This window comes from Gigantopelta aegis, unplaced genomic scaffold (assembly GCF_016097555.1).
Source record: "Gigantopelta aegis isolate Gae_Host unplaced genomic scaffold, Gae_host_genome ctg4943_pilon_pilon, whole genome shotgun sequence".
Lineage (NCBI taxonomy): Eukaryota > Metazoa > Mollusca > Gastropoda > Neomphalida > Peltospiridae > Gigantopelta > Gigantopelta aegis.
The window spans coordinates 2,593-25,486 of record NW_024534130.1 but is presented as its reverse complement, the minus strand read 5'-3'; the positions used below and the strand labels follow the sequence as shown (position 1 = coordinate 25,486).

The following is a 22,894-nucleotide window of genomic DNA, read 5'->3' as shown; positions in this document are numbered from 1 at the left end:
CATATATGAGAAGTCACTAATACCAGTTACCTTTCAAGCTCTGTTTAACTCCTCAATCTGTTGGTCTTTCTCCCTTAGCTGTAAAGTCAATGACGTTATGATTTCTTGCAGTGTCTCTAGCTCTTTCTGTCTCTTAGCAGACACTGACAGTATATTCTTCTCAATAGCTTTATATAAAATGAGAAGAAAATTGATCACTAATATATTATGTAAAACTACTGACAACATTGGACTTGTCATTGATGTTGTATTAATTTACCTTCCTTTGTTTTCACAAGTGATGTTAAATCTTCAATTGTCTTTTCTTTTCATTTCTCTGTGTTTCTATATAAAGGAACATTAAGTTATTAATCAGATATATCATATAATAGATAGTTATTAAATAAAACAATAGTTGTACACAATATACCTTCATTTTGTCTGATAATAGATGACATTTGTATAGTCATCTTTTTCCGGATGGTTTGTTCTAGTTCTAGATGACTTCTCAACTCCTTTGTATTCTCTTCTACAATAGTTCTAACTTCTATATATCAATAAACAACACATGTAGTAAACTGTTGTCTAATACTACTCATCTCTTACCTTGTCTCTTCTATGATCATAAATGGTACAATGACCAATTATAAGTTGGAGTAATCCTCTCCTCTTCACTGATTCAGAGTCTCCTGAGCTTTGGCAATAAGTAGATTTGTCAGACGGAGTGGAAAAAAACAGGTGACAATGATGGAGTTGCCTTTTGCTAAGTAACGAATCTCCACATCTCTTTCAAATGATTCTGAAAGGATATCCTCAATATCTTCTATTGTACAATCTTTAGGATCCCAGTTTAAGACAAAGACAGCTGTCTCACATTGAAGAAGAGCAGGAGTGTGTTTGTAACTTTAAAACTTTCGTTTAGACAAAGAGAAGCTTTTGTTTCTTTACAAAAATGATTGAACAAAATCCTTGTATCCTTGTATATGTGTCTCAGCTTCTTTGATTTTGAATCGTGTTACGATACCCTCCAAACAACTGATATTAATCAGTGTACAATGATCATTGACAACATCTAGGACATCATCAATGGAGTTAGAATGAACTATTTGAGATTTGAGGTGAGAGTAGTACCATCTTTAAGAAATCGTTTCAATTTATCCAGAGGTGGAGTGTGGGGTTGATAGCTTCTCGGATATTACTCAAAGCTATTGCATATTCTCTTTTAAGTGATCCAAAAATAGGCCCAAACTTTCGAGGAATCGGAATTTTCTTTGATACATTATCTGTAATTAGTAACAATAAACAGTTCTCCTATATTCTTGTAATACTAACCTTGAACTTGAGACTGAACTGTTGTCAATAGAAACTGTAGATAATGTTTGGTCTAATAAGTGATCTTTCAATGACAATTTATCAATATAAATTTATCTATTACCTTGACTTAAACTGCTATCAACTGAAGCTACTGATGTAGTAGTCAATGAATTATCTAATTTGACTCAATGATATCATGATCTTAATATATCATATTATACCTTCACTGAATACAGTATTTATTGAGTGGATATCCAATATTTCATTATTAGGAAATGCCTTCTCTATGTCAATATTAGTGTTATGATCATATCATACATACTTACCATAATCCTTCAACATATCCTTAGCACATGGTACATTGCTAGTAAATTTAACAGTACACTAGCAAATATTACCAGGTTACTATGGTTACTATGTATAGCATGACGTATAGCTCTTAATAGGACAAACAATGCTTCTGCTTCAGAATGAGATTTGCAGTACTTTTTACTGTAGACAATGTTACTTTTGAAATAACCCCTCTCTCCACAGAGCATCTCTGCTACTCTAACAGGATATTGAAGAGATTTGAGAGAGAGTACCATAATGACAACGTAAAATGTCACTGGCATGATCTTCATGACTACTGTAACTTGTCATTACTACCTCTTGAACATTAGCTATTGTTGTCTGCGTCATCTGGAAATGTTTGACCTATTAATGAAAAATGTTAAAATAAATTATTAAAAATTAATGACCTCTTACTATATTCACTGATAATTCTCTCAGATAGAACTTTTGTCTCCTCAAACTTGGACAATACTGTTGCTAACACTTTCAAATTCTTGTGATCTGAAGATATTGCTGTATGTATAGCAGATAACAGAGTTGTCTTCTTCTCATCCAGAATACCCTCCATTGTCTCCATCTTATCAAGTGTATCTTCATTGATAAATCTCTCACTAAATAAGAGCTGAGACACTTTTACAGTATTGATCATAGACTGTGATAATGTATCATTTATGATGATAAAGAATAATAATGGCTTCAGTAGATAAGGAGTCCATTCCTGTAATAAAAATAATGACACATACTATCTTATCAACCAAGATTCACTCACCAGTAGAGATACAATATTTTCTTAATAGGACCAGCTCATACTCATGAGCAATAGTGATTTCTTCAATAATCTTCTTCTTCAAAGTATCTACAACATGTCTTCTGGTAGCATTAGGGTTGGTATCTAACCACAACTCAAACATTTTTAATGTCTTGTAAGTAGAATCATCAGGTTGTCTACGAATATCATCCAACTTCTTGGAATCAAGTTTAAGCAGGATACCAAACTGATACCATTTACCACCAATGTGAATATGTTCACATAATTCATCAAGAGCTGGTTTCTCTTCTAATATCTTCTCAAAAGAAAGATTCATTGCAGCCATTGTTTCTTCGTCAGTGACAACACACCCACTGGTGACCTTAGGCTCATCTAGTACCACACCTTCTAATATTTTTAACCCTTTATGTCAAGCTGCAATGTCTTCAGACAATATTAGGAAAGTTAAAGTTATTGTTCTAGGAGACACAGGTATTATAAAAATACACGTTGATATTGTATATTGCCGCCAGGAGTAGGTAAGAGTTCTTTAGTAAGTCTAATATCTGAAGGGGAAGTCCTCACTAATCCCACGTCAACTGTAGGATGTTCGGTAGAAGTCAAGGTACCACATTCATTCATTATTGACCACACCCACATTATTCTATTGTTTTAGTTACATGAGTATACAAGATCTTTATCATCAACTCCAACCAGTTTCTTTGTAGAATTATGGGATATGGGAGGGACTGTGTCACATGAAAAGGGGCGTGGTATCTTTTATCAACAGACAAATGGTAAATTTATGAACTTGTTTGTGTAATCAATTAATACTTTATATTTTAATATATTATATATAATACATGTATTGTATACAATACATGTATTGTATATAGTACATGTACATGTATATTATTATAATACTATTTTAATATTTAGGTTTATTTGTTATATTATATATTGTAAATGTACAACAAGCAATGATTTATTATTATTAATCCTTTACCATCCAATCAATGATGAGAGGGTTATAGTATATGGTTTTGTTTGTAATGTCTGTCTATATGTACCAGACAATACATTGTTAATTGCTCTAACTCTATAAAGAAAGTATCTATAATAATAAAAATAGACAGAGAGAAAGGCTCACTAAGAAAAAGATTAGATGTTTTAGAAATTACTGACAAGATCACAGACAATACTAATAAAGCAAAAGTGTTTCTATAACTTCTTTTTTACATAAATCAATTAAAACACAAGTATATTATTTACATTGTCTTGTCTAAGAATGAATGTCAATATTAATGACAACTCTATTTATATAATTTATTTATTTAATTGACAACATATTATATATCCTTTTTATCTTACAATGAATAGCTTTTAACATTTATCAACTTATTGTAACAATTTGTAACAAAAATAACAACAAAACAAATCATTTTATTATTAATAATATATTAGGTATTATATTAGTACATGATCTGACAAATCGTAAGTCACATTCTAATCTATCAAGATGGCTATCAGAATTTCATCATAACAAGGACCTAGTGAGTCTATCATACTAAATATTATATTATATTATATTATATTATATTATATTTATATTATATATATTATATTATATTATACTGTATTGAAGTGAGTATTGAGGTAGTGTATGATGTAATATTCTGTTCATTTTTAATAGATTATCTCTCATAATTTTAGTATTGTATCTTTATTAATAGTATTTTCCATGTCTTATTTTTATATATTTAGATGTAACATTTATGTACAAATTTATACTATTAGGAAACCCCGCCTTTAAACCTTCCTCTACATATTTAATACACTAAAAGTATTATAACATAGGAGTACATTGAACATGACACATCCTCTTTACTCGTACTATTGGCCACACCCCTGGTTAAATTATTAATAAGTATCATTTATCACAAATTAGGGACATAGTCCCTCCCAAAAATTCAATTATTAACACAGCTGTTTATATTCTGCTATTAATAATAATAATAGCTTTTATAGTAGTAGTGTTAGTGAACTGTTGTGGGTTTTAACTACCTATTTATACTAATAATATTCATTATTGATGGATTTAAATAATAGTTAATAATACAAGTTATTATAGTAAATAACACAACAACATTATATACTATCTCATTATGTTGGAATGTTCTTTAAAGTCCCTAAAATATGATTTCTTAAAAAGATCTATTTCAAAGTAATTGACATAAACCAATAACATAGTTTGCTATAATAATATTATTTATATTAAAATATTTCAATATTAAGGTTGATATAAGAAGTTAGAGTCTCAAAAGTGTCCTTTATTATAATGTTCCTTCAGTTCTATCAGATCACTTCCCATTTTCAATTCTAGTTATATAGTCTACAATCTATGCTATTAACTCATATAAGTAACCACACCCACTACATATAACAATTACATCATACTCTTTGTACATTTTAAGTACCATAGAAACAATGAGATATTAACAATATTTTCCATTATTATGAAAACTATGTATTTCTAATAATTTATTGCTAAAATTTGTTTGTATATTTTGTTTGCTACTTATGGAACAGGCAATTTGTGCTAAAAATAGTAACACACAACACATGTTACTATATTAAGATCTGGATTATAGTGTCATTAAATATATCATATGTTTGCATCATTGACCACTCCCCTAGCAAATTAATTCAATAATCTAGCAGCTGATATATTAATCAATTCAAAATTAGGGACATAATCCCTCCCAAAAATTTTTTGTTGTTTACTAACTATGCTCTACTAATATGATATTAATATTAATTTATTAATAGCTTTATACTGTCTGTGTTACTCATTCTCTTGTGGGTTTGTATTATCTGTATATAATAACAAGATTCATATTTAAATTAATTTCACTTTATCTTGATTTAATAACTTACTATAATAGTTAACCTTAACTTAATAACTTGTTATAAATTAATAAAACTTAATATATTAATATGTTACCAACAAAACGTACAAAAATGATTTTTTTTCTAGCTTTACAATACTTTCTATTTTATCAAAGAAAGGACAACAGATAAATAATAATAAATATTTTAATTATTATAATATCACTGAGATCATTTGTCTCTATGAGATAATCTATACTTTCATTAATATTGTTAATATTTTGGATTTAAAGGATGACAGTAGATCATTCATTGTCATAACACATAAAGAAGTATAGACTTCCTGTTTGATAAAGAGAACTTCCTAAATTAATTATTATAATAATTATATGTCCTGCATTTATTATAGAATTTCTTTGTTTATTAACTCAATATTTAAAGATAATTTAATATTTATAGGTCACACTGAAAAACCTTCAGGAGATAGTCGAGGAGACTCCATGCTAAATTCTTATGATCCTGAACAGTTTGTTGATGAAGAGTTGCCACTTTTAATAGTTGGAACAAAAGAGGTCACGTGATTTGTTGTTATATTGTCATCTTTGACCTCTTTACAGGATCAAGTGAGTGGGCAGAGAAAGTCCTCCTTTATTACGGAGTGGAACAATGTTAGGTGCTAGTAGTATCACAGTGGTAAGACTCATACCCATACAGTTTTACAATTGCATGTAGGACTCATTCCCATAACCGTTATAATAGGCTCATTCCCATATTAATATTGTAAGTATAATGCACTATACTGATATTGTAACCTTCACATTTCCATGTTATTGTAAAATAGGACTCATTCCCATACTGCAATTAAATTTAGGACTCATTCCTATGTCCTTCAGAACTGCACAAGCACTCATCAATTTAGTGTGTCATCCCAACAGTTCATAGAGATAATGAAATTTATTGACAAAGTAATTGAACACAAATACTATCCATCATTAAGACCGGTCAGTTTGCCACCATACAATTTACTCTTATTAATGCCCCATTTGTCTTCTAGTAGACAACTACTGGTGTAGCACGACGTGGAAGTGCAAATAAAAGACAATCATTAAATTCTCTTGTTTAATTATTTATTTACTTTAATTTATTAAATAACCCTTTGTAAACTCGTATAGTCTACTTACATCGGATGAAAGCAAAATGTTAATTAAACAGAATATTTATTTTTGCTTGAGTTGCATTAAAATAAAGTCATTCAAAAACAGAGGAAGGAATAATTATAATAGTTTACTTTTGCATATGTCATTATTTTTACTCCTCCCATTCCAAAATAGTCACTATTAACTTATTATATACATTCATAGAATGTTATAAATATTTGATTAACCTTGTCATGAGTTGAGATATAATTAAAGTTTTGACGTTAAACATCATTGTCTGTCCAGTACGTAATCTTCAGATAGCAACACATTATAAAATATTCTGGTAACAGCTGTAATAATATGAACATCTCAATCAGTGGGATTAAACTGAGTTAATTCCAGTGGAATTATCTTTCCTTTGGTATTCTTCATTTCTCAGTGTGTGTGGAGTCCAGCACAGTCTATTATAGTCAGTGAATGATTTGTAATATTAAATATGGTTTTGTAAGATTGGTCAGACCTATATAATCAACTCATTGAAGCACAGTTTGTCACAACAATTCTCATCAAGTTTATTTAAATGTTGTGTTTTTTAAGGTCATATTATTTATCATTATATTATATATAGTATTTACCAATTCAGCAATTCTACTATATTGTGGTCATCAAATTATACTATATTCTTTGTATTCCCTATTTTTGTCAGATTGTTGTCAAAATAATAATAATAAATACAGTAAATATAATAAATATAATTATTCTTGCATTTGGATGTATTGTATGCTAAAATATGTATACTTCTATACTAACTATAGAGTCAAGACCAGGCATCATTATTAATTTCACACCCATTTGCAGACTATCTAGACACTTTGTAAATATTTATTGCTACTAAACTTGGCAGTACAACATTTTATTACATTTTTAAGGTGCAGTTATGTATGTTGGCTATACAATCTTACTGACTTACCAATAAATACTTTTAATAAATATCCTTAAGATTTATAATTAAATAGATATACTTATAATTGATCAAGCTTCTCTTTTACGACAGCAAGTCTACTCCCAAAGTGTTTGTTCTAGTTTTAGTTTATTTAAACATGATATTGGTGATCAAGTATTGTTAATGAGATTCATAGCGTACACTGTGCCGCCCCACAAGAGGCTGAAGACAAAATCTTACGTACATATAAAAAGAAATTTGAACGGTCATGAGTGCCAGTGTGTTGTGGGCCAGCGTTCTGCAATGCATCAGACCTCTGAGATGGTTACCAGCATACTCTACGGAGTATCCGAAAGGCCGACTAGGATAGGGCTGGTAGTCTCCCTTTAAACGAGATGAGGCTGGTGTATTTGTGGTTCCCGGTTCCTGAATGCGACATTCCCTAAGAGCTGGAATCCCGTACGGCTGGTTTTAAGTTAGGGCGATGCTCCAGCCAGGATTACCTCGCGAAGACGAGGGTTACCAAGCCAGGTGGCGGTCCCAGCTAGCAATAGCAGGGAATCCTGGAGCCTAAGTGGAAGCCTGAGTGGGTGAGCGAGTAGGAATCGTTTGGGCAACACACAAGGGTTTTTTTTAAATTTTAGATGTATTAATTAATAATATATATTTTTTAATTTTAAATGTATTAATTAATAATATAGTTTTTGTCATCTCTCTATTGTTATAGCTATATATCAAGTGCTAAAGACAGATCTCTGTATTTACTTCATATTTATTACAGTGACATTGAGTTAAGAATATATGACATTTTACCACCACAAGGTCAGTATGTAATGACTATTATTATATGTTATATTGATTTATTGCTATAGATAATGATAAATCAAGGTGGACTAGAAGTGAAGATGATATCAAGTCTGGATCTGGTCCTATTTCATGTTTGTTGCTAGGCAACCTCAAGCGCCAGTCATCGAATCGTGTGTTATGTCTAAATTAAAAATGTGATTCAAGTGCTGATAATTTAGTTGTCATGGTGAGGAATTATGTCATGTGATGTAATAGAATAGTCACAATCTTCTTTAGAGTGGTGACTCTTTAGTTGAAGTATACAATGTAAGAAGTGATGAAAATAAGAAAAAAAATACTCCTCTCACTACATACTAATATGTTAGAACTTCATACTAACTATCAACCTCACATTAAGCACCTCCACCATCACACACTCTATCTCATTACCCGGCCACAGATCAGACATCAGGTAGGTGTGTCTTAGGATAACCACGCCCACTTACTCCACCTATAGAACAGTTTCTATTAGTAGTGATGGAGATTTAATAGCATCAGGTTCATCAGATATGATCAAATTATGGAATTGTTTAAATTTTCAATGTATCCATACATATTATCAAATTATTATTTAGTATCTAGTACATTTATACCTGGTACTATGATAGGTTGATATGTATTTTTTTCTAGTTTGTATCAGACACTCATTAATTTTTACTGGAAGTAAAGATAGAACATTAAAATGTTAGGATGCTGACAATTTTGAACATATACAGACTAAAATTGGTGCAACCCTGTTACCATAGCAACCAAAAAAACTCCATTTAGGAAGCCATTATACAAGTTATAATATTTTATTACTAACTCACTACAGCAGAAAGAAGTGTATGAGAATATTCAGTTAATTATATTAATTATATATAGTATGTATTGGTTTATTAAGTGTATTGTTATAGTTAGTTTTCATTGATATATATGATGTAGATGAATGAAGTACAGAGAGTAGCTAGTCAGGTTTTCAGTAATTATGAGGTAGCCTATTATATCAAGAGTGGTAATAAATAATGTTTTAGGATAAGTAAGTTTGACATTTTATTGTTTCATCTATCTTTGTCCTGACATGTGTATTATAGATTTGTATTGATGTTGGTCTTATTGATGTTTGTGGGAAGTATTCCTTTGGTAAGGTATCAGAGTTACTGTGAGGGAGTCTCAAATAATGATCATGACATTATGACATTGTAAATGGTGTATGGTAGCTGTCTGAATTGCTATTTCTTTTTTTTATTTCTTTCATTGAGTTTATTGTATATTATTAGTGACTTTTAGAATGTTATATAACTTGTATTTCACTTATAATGGAAATTGTTGATCCGTGAACACTTTATTGTCAAAATCAAGATAGTTGCTTTAATTGTGTTTACATCATTCAACGTAATTTATTAAAATAAAAACAACATTTCTGTTTCTATGACAACTAGTCAGCAATATAATTAGTCATTAAGCAAATTAATAACATATTACCAATTTAACTTCATTGGCTCTGTTTCAGAGTCATTGATCTTCTTTGCTTTAACTTCATCAACCATACCACCACAATATTCTCCACAGACATCAATTACTCCATCATCAACACCAACCTGTTAACACAATATGTAATGAACTAATTATGATAGGATCTTACTCTGAAACAATATATATCATTATTATAAATGTACCAGCCAGCATTGTAAACAGTGTATTTCTTCCCGCCATTTAATACCTTCTCTGCATTACTCCTCATCTAGACAAAGCAATGTTTGTTACATTCAATGTGATTGTTTATCTCTTACCTTCTTGGCTATATCTGTCTGCTTGTCATTGGTTTTCTCTGGTTTCAAAAGTAGTCGCTGGAGGAGGTGGTATGTAATCCACATCATGGCGCTCATTGTATCCTGACATGTCGGACGATCAATTGATTTCACAAGCAATTCTTTAAACGAGATGAGGCTGGTGTATTTGTGGTTCCCGGTTCCTGAATGCGATATTCCCTAAGAGCTCGAATCCCGTACAGCTGGTTTGAAGTTAGGGCGACGCTCCAGTCAGGATTACCTCGTCTTCGGACGAGGTTACCAAGCCAGGTGGCGGCCCTAGCTAGCAATAGCAGGGAATCCTGGAGCCTGAGTGGGTGAGCGAGTAGGGAATCGTTTGGGCAACACCCAAGGTTTTTTTAAATTTAAATGTATTATAGTTGTTGTCATCTCTCTATTACTATAGCTATATATCAATGAAATAGTACTAAAGACAGACAACAGATCTCTGTATTTTCTTCATATTTATTACAATTTTATGTACTTGAAAACTCCATTATATATACAAACGTATACAACTTGACTACTTCACATACCAGATATCCGATAATGTGATCAAGACAGCAATTCAACTTGTATTTCATAGAGGAATTGTACTACTCACTGGTAAATAGATGTATAAAAATAGGTCAATACATTAATGCATATAAGTTTCTATTGAACATGTATAGTGTGTAAATACATCTTACTATAGAGATTAATATTACTAACAAAGAAAATTTATAAAATATTGTTAGCATTACTTTTATCAGATAATTCAGTTTGACTGGTTTATTAGATGTATTCAAATCTTGATATTGATAATCTAATAAAAAATGAAGACATAATATTGAAATACAATGTAGTGTAGTAGTTATGATTAACATGGTAATTATTTAAAAATTATCTTAGAAGTTTAGGGCGTGGCTCCCAATTTATTTTAACCCTATCAGCAATACTGATACACGTGCTGTCGTTTCAAAAAAGATGCCACTTACTAAACATATATCTTCGTTATGTACCAGCTGGTTCACATGGTATAGTGTGTAGTCGTAAGACAGGTACTCTGCTATTAGAAAAACATGAAAGAGGCAGGAAAAAGTTACTAGCTATTGCTCCAGCTCTTGAAGACATTATTGTATGGGATCTCAAGACTGAGATAAAGTAAGGAAATCCAATTAATTAATGATTTTAAAACATTACTAGGTTATCACTCTTCATGGTGAGCGTCATGAAGTAAGTTCACTATGTCTCCATCCATCTTCACTTCTCCTTGCTGCTGGGTATGAAGATGGTACCATTAGATTGTGGAACTTGGAGTCACACAAATGTCAGGTGACATTCAGGTAATATTAGCATCTTCATAAATTCTATATAATGCACTTTTTTTGCCTGTTTTAGTGGCCACAAGTCAGCTGTTCTTTCATTAGGATTTGATGCACTTGGAACTCGACTGGTCTCTGGTGGAAAGGTCACTATGGCAACATATCCTAACCACACCTTTTTATTTTCAATTTAGGATACAGATGTAATTGTTTGGGATATTGTTAACGAGTGTGGGTTGTACAGGTAAGATATGCCTACATTTTAACCACACCCACTTTATCCTCTGCAGATTAAAAGGCCACAAAGGTCCAGTCACTTGGTGTCGCTTTATGACAAAATTACAATGTTTTAATCACATGGTAATGGCATGACAGTCACATGACTAAGATATTATTGCATTATCATTAGTTCTAAAGATACATATATTAAATTATGGGACCTGGACACTTGTCATTGTTTTCAGACTCTAGTTGATCATCGTAGTGAAGTTTGGGCAGGTGAACTCCTTAGAAATGAGACAAGATTAGTGACAGCATCTTCTGACATTGAATTAAGAATATATGACATTTTACCACCACAAGGTCAGTATGTAATGACTATCAGGCTTGGGGTCAAATACATGAGTATTTGTATTTAGCTGTATTTAAATACTTTTTTGGAGTATTTGTATTTGTATTTGTATTTTGAATTTTGAAACAGGAAGTATTTGTATTTGTATTTCAAATACTACGTGAATTCTTCAAATACTCCTTTTTAAATTGTTTGTTTCTTCTGCAAGATTATATGTAAGATCAATTGACACCTATAAGTACCAAAAAGTTATATACACTATCTGACTATCTGTGACAAAACATTTGAAGAACTTGTGTTTATTAGATGCAGTCAATAATTGTAATGATTAGTTAATTATATGTAAAATCAAATAATGGGGATGTTCTGGTATAGTACAAAGAAGTATTTGTAAAGTATTTAAATACTTTTCAAAGTATTTGTATTTGTATTTAAAATACATTCCTGTTAGAAGTATTTGTATTTGTATTTTGTATTTCATATTTTGAGAGTATTGTATTTGTATTTAAATACTATTCAATGTATTTGACCCCCTCCCTGATGACTATTATTATTATTATATGTTATATTGATTTATTGCTATAGATAATGATAAATCAAAGTGGACTAGAAGCGAAGACGATATCAAGTCTGGATCTGGTCCTATTTCATGTTTGTTGCTAGGCAACCTCAAGCGCCAGTCATCTAATCGTGTGTTATGTCTAAAATGTGATTCAAGTGCTGATAATTTAGTTGTCATGGTGAGGAATTATGTCATGTGATGTAATAGAATAGTCACAATCTTCTTTAGAGTGGTGACTCTTTAGTTGAAGTATACAATGTAAGAAGTGATGAAGAATTAGAAAAAAGGAGAAAGAAAAAGGGTTAAAAAAAGCTAGGAAGAAGGGCATTAGAGTATGTCATCAAATGTCCTTTAACTACCACTTATTGACTTATTAGTAAAGGTGAAGAGTGGGTGGAGTCAAAGGTGGAGCTTACAGTCGAAGACGAATTTTCATTAACTTATTGTTTCAAAAGCAGTATCAAAATGAAGTAAGCTTTCTTGTAATAATTTAAATCACATGACACTCATACCCAGGTCATGGTGACTTGCTTAGACTCCCAGATGATAACTTGCAAGTATTTAAAATATATGTGTGTTATATGATGTAATCTTATATTTCTAGCTTCTCCTCTCATTACATACTAATATGTTAGAACTTCATACTATCAACCTCACATTAAGCACCTCCACCATCACACACTCCATCTCATTACCCGGCCACAGATCAGACATCAGGTAGGTGTGTCTTAGGATTAACCACACCCACTTACTCCACCTATAGAACAGTTTCTATTAGTAGTGATGGAGATTTAATAGCATCAGGTTCATCAGATATGATCAAATTATGGAATTGTTCAAATTTTCAATGTATCCATACATTATTATCAAATCATTATGTAGTATCTAGTACATTTGTACCTGGTAATAGACATCTACTGGTTTGGTACCAAGGTAAGTTATTAATAGTTAATTTATTAGTTATTAATAATAGTTAATTTATAAGTGATTATATTATATTATGTGATATGACAATGTCTTTAGCTTGGCATTTAATAAAATTGTTTTATTTTTTACTTTATTTAGTATATAGTTAGTTAACTACAATACAACAATAGTGTAAATTAATAGCTTTTGTTTTTAGTTATTATTAACAATATTAATATATGATTTAAAATATAATATGATATAATTAATAATGATAGCTTTACTTTAAAACCACAGAAATTAATCTATTGATATATTGATCTCTATATCCATTAGTCTGGTGAAGTTTTACTCTATGAAGTGACATCAGGATCTTTACTAGAAACCTTTCAAGCTCATACTGGTTCAGTGTGGGCAGTGGGTGTGGCTCCAGATAGGCAAGGGTTTGCTACAGGAAGTGCCGATCACGATGTCAAATTTTGGGAGTTTGAACTAACCACTAATGATGATAATCCTGGAAGGTAATTAATAATTATTAGTAACTTTTATTAATTACTTCCTTATTAGGAAACGACTTACAGCTGCACATGTTAAGACTTTAAAAATGTCAGAAGATGTGTTAGGTCTTAAGTATAGGTAATTAATTATGTGGATGTGGTATGTGGGTGGAGCTAATTGTTTCTTTAGTCCCAATCAGAAGGTGTTAGCACTATCACTATTAGACTCAACTGTTAAAATATTTTTTGCTGACACATTAAAGGTATTAAGTTATAAAGTAATAGTTAAGTTATTAATTTCTTGTTAGTTCTTTCTCTCCTTATATGGACATAAATTACCAGTATTATCAATGGATATATCAAGTGTATGTAATGGATGAATGGATAAGATGTAATGGATGATTGAAAAAATAAATGGAGTGATTTGTTATTATTATTAATTGACTTTATTTTTATATAGGATATACTTTATTGGTAAATGGTTCTGCTGATAAGAACATAAGAATATGGGGATTAGATTTTGGGGATTGTCATCGTTCTATCTTTGCTCATGATGATAGTATCATGGCAGTCCAAGTAAGAGAGAGAGAGAGAGAGACAGAAAGAGAGTGGTACTGTGGTAGGTTGATATGTATTTTTTCTAGTTTGTACCAGACACTCATTTATTTTTTACTGCTAGTAAAGATAGAACATTAAAATGTTGGGATGCTGACAATTTTGAACATGTACAGACTCTTGAAGTAAAATTGATGCCAACCTTGTTACCATAGTAACTAAAAAAAAAAACTTTCCCATTTAGGGGCACCAAGCTGAAGTTTGGACACTAGCTGTTTCTTCTGATGGAAATACTGTGGTAAGATTGAACAGGTATATAATGTGTGTATGTTGTTTGGTTGTCAAGGTAACTGGGTCACATGATCTCTCTCTAAGATTATGGGAATGTAGCCAAGAACCACTTGTCTTGTCTGAAGAACGAGAAAATGTAAACCACACCCACTATAATTAACATAATTATTATTACAATTATTTAGGAGAGAGAAGCAGAGTTTGAGAAGGCAGTTGCTGAAGGTGGTGAGCCAGTGGTATGATAATACCATATTAGGTAGTCAGTTTATTAATAGTTATTAATTTTAGTAAGATACCTGGTGAACAAACAGGTGAGGTCTCAATGGCTGGACGAAAAAAAACTATGGTACAATGAAATCTGTGAGTTAACCACACCTCTTAATTATTAAAGCTTCACCCTCTCTAATAGACAGAGAGAATAATGGAGGCTTTGGAAATATGGAGAGAAGAAGAGGTTAAAATTAAAGAGTACAATGAAGAATGTGAACTAACAGGAAAGAAGGTATATTATGACAAAGTTTATTTTGACATGGTCTGTGAACTGTATAGTTTAAATTCTAAACTCTTAATTGCTTTGTACTCTGTATAGTTACCTTTACCACTTGTCATCAATTATTGAAAGTTCTGGGAAAAATACCACAGTCAGTTTGCTAATATTACATGTTACATTTATAAGTACATCTACATGTATTCTATAATGTTTAATATTCCCATCATTATCATTAATAGAAACCAGTTTATATATATATATATAATTATAAAATATTATATATCATATATATACTATATGTATATATTATATACTACATATATATCTAAATATTGTATATATTGTATTGTATTGTATTGTATTGTATTGTATCTTTTCTTAGCCTGAAAAGTATGTGCTAACAGTTGTTAAAGGCATACGATCAAGGTTAAAGCTCCACCTATTAACCCCACCCATTACAGTATCCTTGTTACTATAGTGATCTAGAAGAGGCGTTGTTAGTTATTCCATTTTCGTATATGATTGATTTGTTAAGAGTTTGTGATAATTGGATTACTAAAGGATGGGATATAGAACTAACTTGTAGGTGTGTGTTCTTCCTTATAGGTCAATAAATACCATCTGCTTTACCACTTTATTATTAACGCTATTATCTTAGGGTACATCACCATCAAATAATAACATCTAGGCTCCTCCTACCTATAATTGATTCTCTAAGACAACATATTTCAACACGTGTGGAATCACTTCGAGTAAGTATATATAAAAAGGAATAACTTAATCATGTGACAATCATGTGACTTATATTTTCCTTCAATAGGATTTATATGGTTTTAATCTAGCTGGCATGCAATATTTACAGAGAGAGATTGAAAACAGCTCTGGTGAGAGCATTTTCACTGATAAGTCTATACAAACAAAGCAAGGCAAAAAAAAGGACAAGACTGTAATTAATCAGTTGCCATGGCAACACATGTTGTTATAGAAGCTAGTATCATGCACCTTGCCTTGTTAGTAGTACATAAATTAAATTTGTTTTTTATAAAAAGATATTTCTTTGAACAATTAGTTTGAGGTAGTGATGTCAACGTGTTAAGATCAAAGCCTCACTTTTATGTTTGTTGATGAGACTGCCAGTCTCAATATGATATATTGTTACTACTGGCATGTTGTACTCTATGATGTGGTTATGATCAAAGAGTTAAGAGTGTTTTTGATCATGTATGGTATCGCTATGGTTACATAATGTCAACAAATAGGATATCAACTTATTTGGATCAAAGACCACATGACAGCTGATGTTGTATTTATAGACAGTGTCACATTGATGCTACTAGACATAGTGAGGATATATTATAAATCTATATCATCTGATACTAGTAGACATAGTGAGGATGTATATATAAATCTATTATTATCTTGATACTGGTAGACATAGTGAGGATATATATTATCATTCATATCATCTGATACTAGTAGACATAATAAGGGAACCTCCATTACACAGTTCCATTATAATAGTTGTCTCATGTAAATAGAGTTACTTAAATATTTTCAATGTCTTGTTACAACACTGAAATGAATGCACAAAACAAAGTAATTACAATAGATGGGCTAGTCTAGTCTTGATACAAAGGATTTGTTAGAAGATAACATTATTAAGATTCCAGCTGGATAATATCAAATTTTCTTCCATAATGAAACTGATGTCTTAAATGTTCTTTTGAGCAGTAATCGTTTGTTTATATGACAGAATTTCATCATTAATTGTGGTATGCAGACATTGTAACAGATCTATTCATTGTTTAATAATCACAAGACTTGTTGGTGAAAGAGACCAATTATCACAATCAACCACACTTGACATAATACCTCTACACACACACACACGTTGTCTATTCAAGATAAGAGTAGTTAAATGTTTTATGCTTTTCTTTAACTACAATATTGATAAGACAGTCTTTGCTGTCCCTAATAATAATTATTTAAAACAAATTAATGATAATAATACATAATACTTTTAAATTCAGAGCATATAATAAGTGGATGAAGTATTTTTAATAAATGTTAAGAGTTTGCTGTTGATATTGATGAACCAGACTGATGCTTAGGGGTACCAATGCCTACACAACATTCTTGAAAACGGTTACCAAGACTACGCCATGATTCTAAAGTCTTTCTGGACCAGATCCATACACCAGTGAGACTTCCAATTATAAAAACATAAAAACTCTTACCATTGTTATCGATGGATTTGCTGTCTTGCAATTACCAGAACAATTCTGACTCTCTTCTATTGTTGACCATTTAGGGCGTTGATCCAACTCATAAAAGAAACAGCCAATCACAAACAGTTGCTGGTAAAACATACACCGCTCACAAATATACCAATTCGAAGCATTAGTTTCTCAAGAACCATTGTTTCTTTTCACGACCTTTATGACGTAAGAATTCTCGTATACGACACACACTAATGAGACCAACAAATAGAAATACTATTCCAATAAACAGGAGAGCATTAGAGGTAAAATTACACCTATTAACAACGCATAAAATGAAGGGGTTAGATCATCTCTCACTACAAAACAAGTTCCTGTTAATTCATCAGCAGAAATGACTTGACCTGCTACTAAACTGATAACCATCAGAAGAGGTAAGATCCATGAAATGACGTGAAAAAATGGAGCTAATCGACCAATGGCTTCATTGCTCCATTTAAAAACTGATGCTAAGAACCACGAGAGGGGTGAGAGGTCAGCCACCAAAGAAAGGCAGTCATGGTAGAGTAATAGAGCAATGCGAATACGATCAAACATGGGGCATGTGGCCATCCCCACGATGCTGTTTGAACTGACATACATATTCTTTGGACATGTCACAATGTTTCGGCCTAAAATGAGTGCAAAAAAATATCCAATTGAATGGATATTAAAAATATAGCTAAGTAGATAATGGGTCGCCATGGATACTCAAAACGTGACGGTTTGATGGCAAAGGTGAGTATTGTAAGAAGAGTAGAGAAGAAACAAAACACAGACCATGTGGCTATCCATCCAATTGCAAATGACTTGGCAGTATCTGTATAATATGTTAAGGACGAAGGAGGACAACCTGTGGCATTGAGTAAGTTAGGTGGTCTTGTAGTAGGAGATAATGTGGGAGATGGTGTGGGAGATGATGTGAGAGTGGGGACGAGGCATATTGACAGGAGAAATACAGTTATCATTGCGATATCTATGTAGAGAAATATCATTCCAAGGTAATGAGAGTGTTTTCATACTTACCTACTACAGTTGAAAAGAGTTGATGTAAGTTGTAATACTATTAACCTCTGGTCGTTTTGTATAATCCATGTGGCACAGTCTCCGGTGACGGCGTCGCATAGAGACTTGCAAGGTCTCGCCACGTATTACACTCGGCAAAAGTGCAGAACAGATAAAAGACTGTAAATGAGGTGAACAACCAGAATCCTTTAATGACTGTAGAGGTTGAAGATACCGTGCGGCGTCGGCGATATTCGTCGTAACTGGATTAGGATAAACCTGCATATTGTGGCCGGTATAGTTATAGCCACATGTCTCTAATGTACCAATCTCTTGACAATTTTGAGCTATCACTCGTGACGAGAAGAGAAGCAGGACTGACGAGAAGAGACACAAGAACATCATCTTGGACAAAATGCAAGTTTGTTGGGAAACAAATCAATTTATTTTTTGTCACTACACGTGTGGAGGCAAGGCAGGCCACGCCCCTTCCTCCAGACAGTATGGGATCTATCTTCTCTCGTCCTGCAAAATGGATATATGACGAACGAAACATGTGCTGAAATAGGACACACGTGGTCCTCCTCGTGCATTTATTCCTTTGGGGAAATTTTCATATTCATATTTATAGAGGCATTTAAAATGTATCTACCACTGTTTCTTGTGAGAATTAGACATGTCTTCTTACGTCCATTAAACCTATTCCATGTAGATTAGTGATATAATTAGAAGGAGACATCCTCGTAAAATATTAATGTCCACTTTACCAAGTGCTGTACTCTCTTCAATCTTTTTGGCTATCAATGGAGGTGGATTTGTTGGCTTTATATGTAGATTTAGGTTAGTTGTATCAGACCATTAACCTATGTACCAATAGACCATTAACTTATGTACCAATAGATCATTAACCATTGTACCAATAGACCAATTAACCTATGTACCAATAGATCATTAACCATTGTACCAATAATCAATGTACTAGTAGACCACTAGCCAATGTACCAGTAGACTAGTAACCAATGTACCAATAGCCCAATAATCAATGTACTGGTAGCCCCTCCATTACCCAATGTACCAGTGACCATTATTTCAATTTTCTATGTAGAAGATTGTTGGGACGATTCTATTTTCTGTCAATTGGATACTTTCCTTCTCTAGGTGTTCGTCCTTTTTAGCTATTATTACAGAAAAGAAGAGCAGGTATGACTCCAATTAATTTATTAATTAATTATTAATTACACCAGGAGGGAATTACTAATCTGGATATGTTGGAACGATAGTAAGCACTTTTAGTCATGTGATTATCACATGATCTTATGATTTTAGGCTGTAGAGAGTTTATATCGTATGGCAAAATATCGCGGATATATCCAACCACTACCCTATGGAGAGGTATAGCTAAATTTGATTGGCTGTTTCCATAGTAACACATAACTTTACATATAGGTATTGATGTTCTGCTTAGCATCAGCAGTTTGGCTACACAATTTCAGGTAAAGAGTGAGAACGAGGAAAGGAGGGTGAAAGGAAGGGACGAAATGATGATGAGAGAAGTATTGTTTTCTCTTATAGGTCCACTACTAAACAAGATACTATTAATTCTATTTGAGGTAAGTTCCCTTCATTAGATGATTGTCAATTGATTTTTGATTAGCTTGTTGTTCAAGCCTCGGCTACCTAAGTCGTTTCAATTAATTATACCAGGAAGGTAGGTGGTAAACAATGTCTGTATTTGATGTAAACTGTTGACATATTGTAATATCTATACTCTTTATACCTGATTTAATTGTAGATTAATTTGTATATTTATTCATGAGGTTAATACCACAAAGTGGTGCTATGTCACATGATCCTCAATATCTCTCTAACACAACACACACCATACAGATATCAACTATTACAAATTGCAGTGTCGTTTTAAACAGAAACAGCTAATGGTAATATAAACACTCATATATTTATGGTATTGTCTTCTAAACAGAGAACTCTATGGAGTTTTACATTAGGATATGTTCTACAAGCAATTCTTAACAACTATACAGCTGGGAAAATAGAATTATCAGAAATCCTGGTCAGTTAGGATACATTGACTGTTCTCAAGTGTTTTTATTTAATTAATGGGTGGAGTTATTTATTTTATAGGGTAATCCATTTTTTATCTTTATTCCCTTAATTGTAGCAAGAGTCAAAACAGGTTTTATCTAAACCATATAATTATCAATTGGTGCCTTCCTTGCTACATTGACATCATTTTTAAGGCAAGCAACCTTATCATCATTCTCTTGTAACCACACCTCTTTTTTCCTCTTCTCCTTAGATCCTCAATACTGTGCTATTTATCTTAGCAGTACCAAGAGATACAAGACTCCTTATAGTGGTAAGATAAGTAGCATTTCATATTCTATAATTAACTGTCCTTTATCACAAACGACTGGGCTATAGCCTATGGAATTTATAAGCCTAGTTTAGTAAACATTAATTATATAAGGCCAACATTAATAATAATGTATTAGTTGTTGATAAAGTAGATATGCTTATGGAAAAATTGCAAAAATCTCTGTTAACATTATCATAACATTTCATTGTATATCACATGTACATGTACCCTGGTAATGTACATGTACATATACATATACTTGGTAATGTACATTGTAATATACTGGTAATGTACATGTGCACATAGGAGGTATGTACATGTACATATATGAGGTAATGTACAGGTACATATACTTGGTAATGTACATCTACACATATGAGGTAATGTACTGTACATGTACCTGGTAATGTACATGTACATTTTGTACTAATTAGGCTTTTTTGCTGGTCTATCTATGTTATTTATAAGAAGTAATGCTATCTTCATTATATGCTGGTGTCAAGGCGCTAGAAGTAAGACATATTGATATGTACTAGAGTGGTAGTATATCTCTTAGATCTTGTTCTTCAAAGCTGTTAAAAAGGGTTGGTTAAGAAGCTATTACTATGGGGATGTGGTCTTGTTGTACTCTATCTGTACTGCAACTATATTTCAATGCTGTGAGTTTGTTTGCAAATTTGCCTTGAAGTTATATAATGAGTAACACCTTGATTAAGAATATTATTATAACTGAACCCACTTTTAAGGAATATTAAGGACATTATATGAAACCTATTGTGTATTATCCTATCTCCATATTGAGGGTAATGTACCTCCAAATGTCTAGTATAAAGTTACAGTTTAGATTATTAAATAAAGTAAATTGTGCCCTCTCTCTCTCTCTCTGTAGGTCTTGTTTGAAGGTCATAATATAAGATTGAGTTATTGGAGATTTATTAGCTAAATTACTAAATAGGTCAGTAGTAGTAAACTTACAATATTGTCATTAATTATATAAATGTAGAAGATAATATAGTTAGTAGTTTTAATAGACAATATTTAGAATATTTCCTTATCACACAATACACACATAGTGTCATAGTGTGCTCCTGACAGAGGAAGTTATTGCAACATTTAGTAGGCAATCAATGGATCCTCTAATATTAAAATTATTTTTTTCTCCTTTTTATTTTTGTTACAGATTATGTGACTTAAATTTTGAAGCTATGGATATCTTCCAAACGGATGCCTCACAATTGATACGTATGTTACGAGCACAACAACAAATAGAGAGCAAACAACAACAACAACAACAACAACAACAACAACAGCAACAAGAGAAGAAGCTTAAAACAGTGTACTTTTATTATAACAATGTGTGTTCTAGTTTATTATTATAATAATTAATTAATTATAATTTATAATAATGTTATATGATGAGTTTGTCTCAATGAACTTTAGACAAACATTTTATAAACCTACTATTAACAATATATACAATAAATCATGACCTTCCAACTATAAGTACATGTACATGTATAGAAATTATGACTTAACCAATAAAGGTATATGTAAGTTATAATATATATATTTGTATATAAGTATAAATACCCGTAGATTGGGAAAACTTTTGCGTTACAAAAGTTTCGTGTAAAAAAATTTGTGTGTTAAAAAAATTTCCAAATATAAGAGGCGTGTACGAAATTTATTAACCCTATATATTTCAATGTGTAATAATGTTCTGTAATTGTATTTCGTACCATCGTCCAATATGTAAACTATTATAGTCATAGTATATAATCAATATATTAAAATATATTATCTACCTGTGGTCACTGGTTATGTGTGTATATTGTATTAATAAATGTCAAGTTATTTCTTCTTTCCTTTTGGAGTTTGATTTTTTTCAATTCTGCTGCAGCTGGGCTGCTTCTTCCTTCCTCTCTCAGCAGCAAGTAATGCTTCTTGCTTGGCTCTTTCAGCAGCTAAATAGCTTTTATAATAGACTCTCTTGGTTTATTTAGTCGGACCTTTATGATGCTGTGAAACTATCTATGAGCAAAGAGTCTTGAAATAAAAATGGTTTCTTATCTACATCCTACCTGTCTGTCTTGATTT

At 31.7% G+C, this 22,894-nt stretch overlaps 1 protein-coding gene across 1 annotated transcript; it reads left to right on the top strand.

The window, feature by feature from the left end:
* Positions 1 to 10,149: 10,149 nt before the first annotated feature.
* Positions 10,150 to 15,693, top strand: LOC121366171 (WD repeat-containing protein 3 homolog; the record flags this gene model as incomplete). Its single annotated transcript, XM_041490723.1, is given in 17 exon segments — positions 10,150 to 10,238; positions 11,362 to 11,431; positions 11,480 to 11,529; positions 11,695 to 11,867; positions 12,442 to 12,596; positions 13,023 to 13,135; positions 13,182 to 13,341; positions 13,343 to 13,351; positions 13,661 to 13,830; positions 13,874 to 13,960; positions 14,012 to 14,084; positions 14,130 to 14,184; positions 14,282 to 14,397; positions 14,466 to 14,561; positions 14,853 to 14,903; positions 15,540 to 15,583; positions 15,636 to 15,693. Coding segments are annotated over 17 exon segments (1,569 nt in total), but the record flags the coding sequence as incomplete, so codon positions are not given.
* Between the last annotated feature and the right edge of the window lie 7,201 nt (positions 15,694 to 22,894).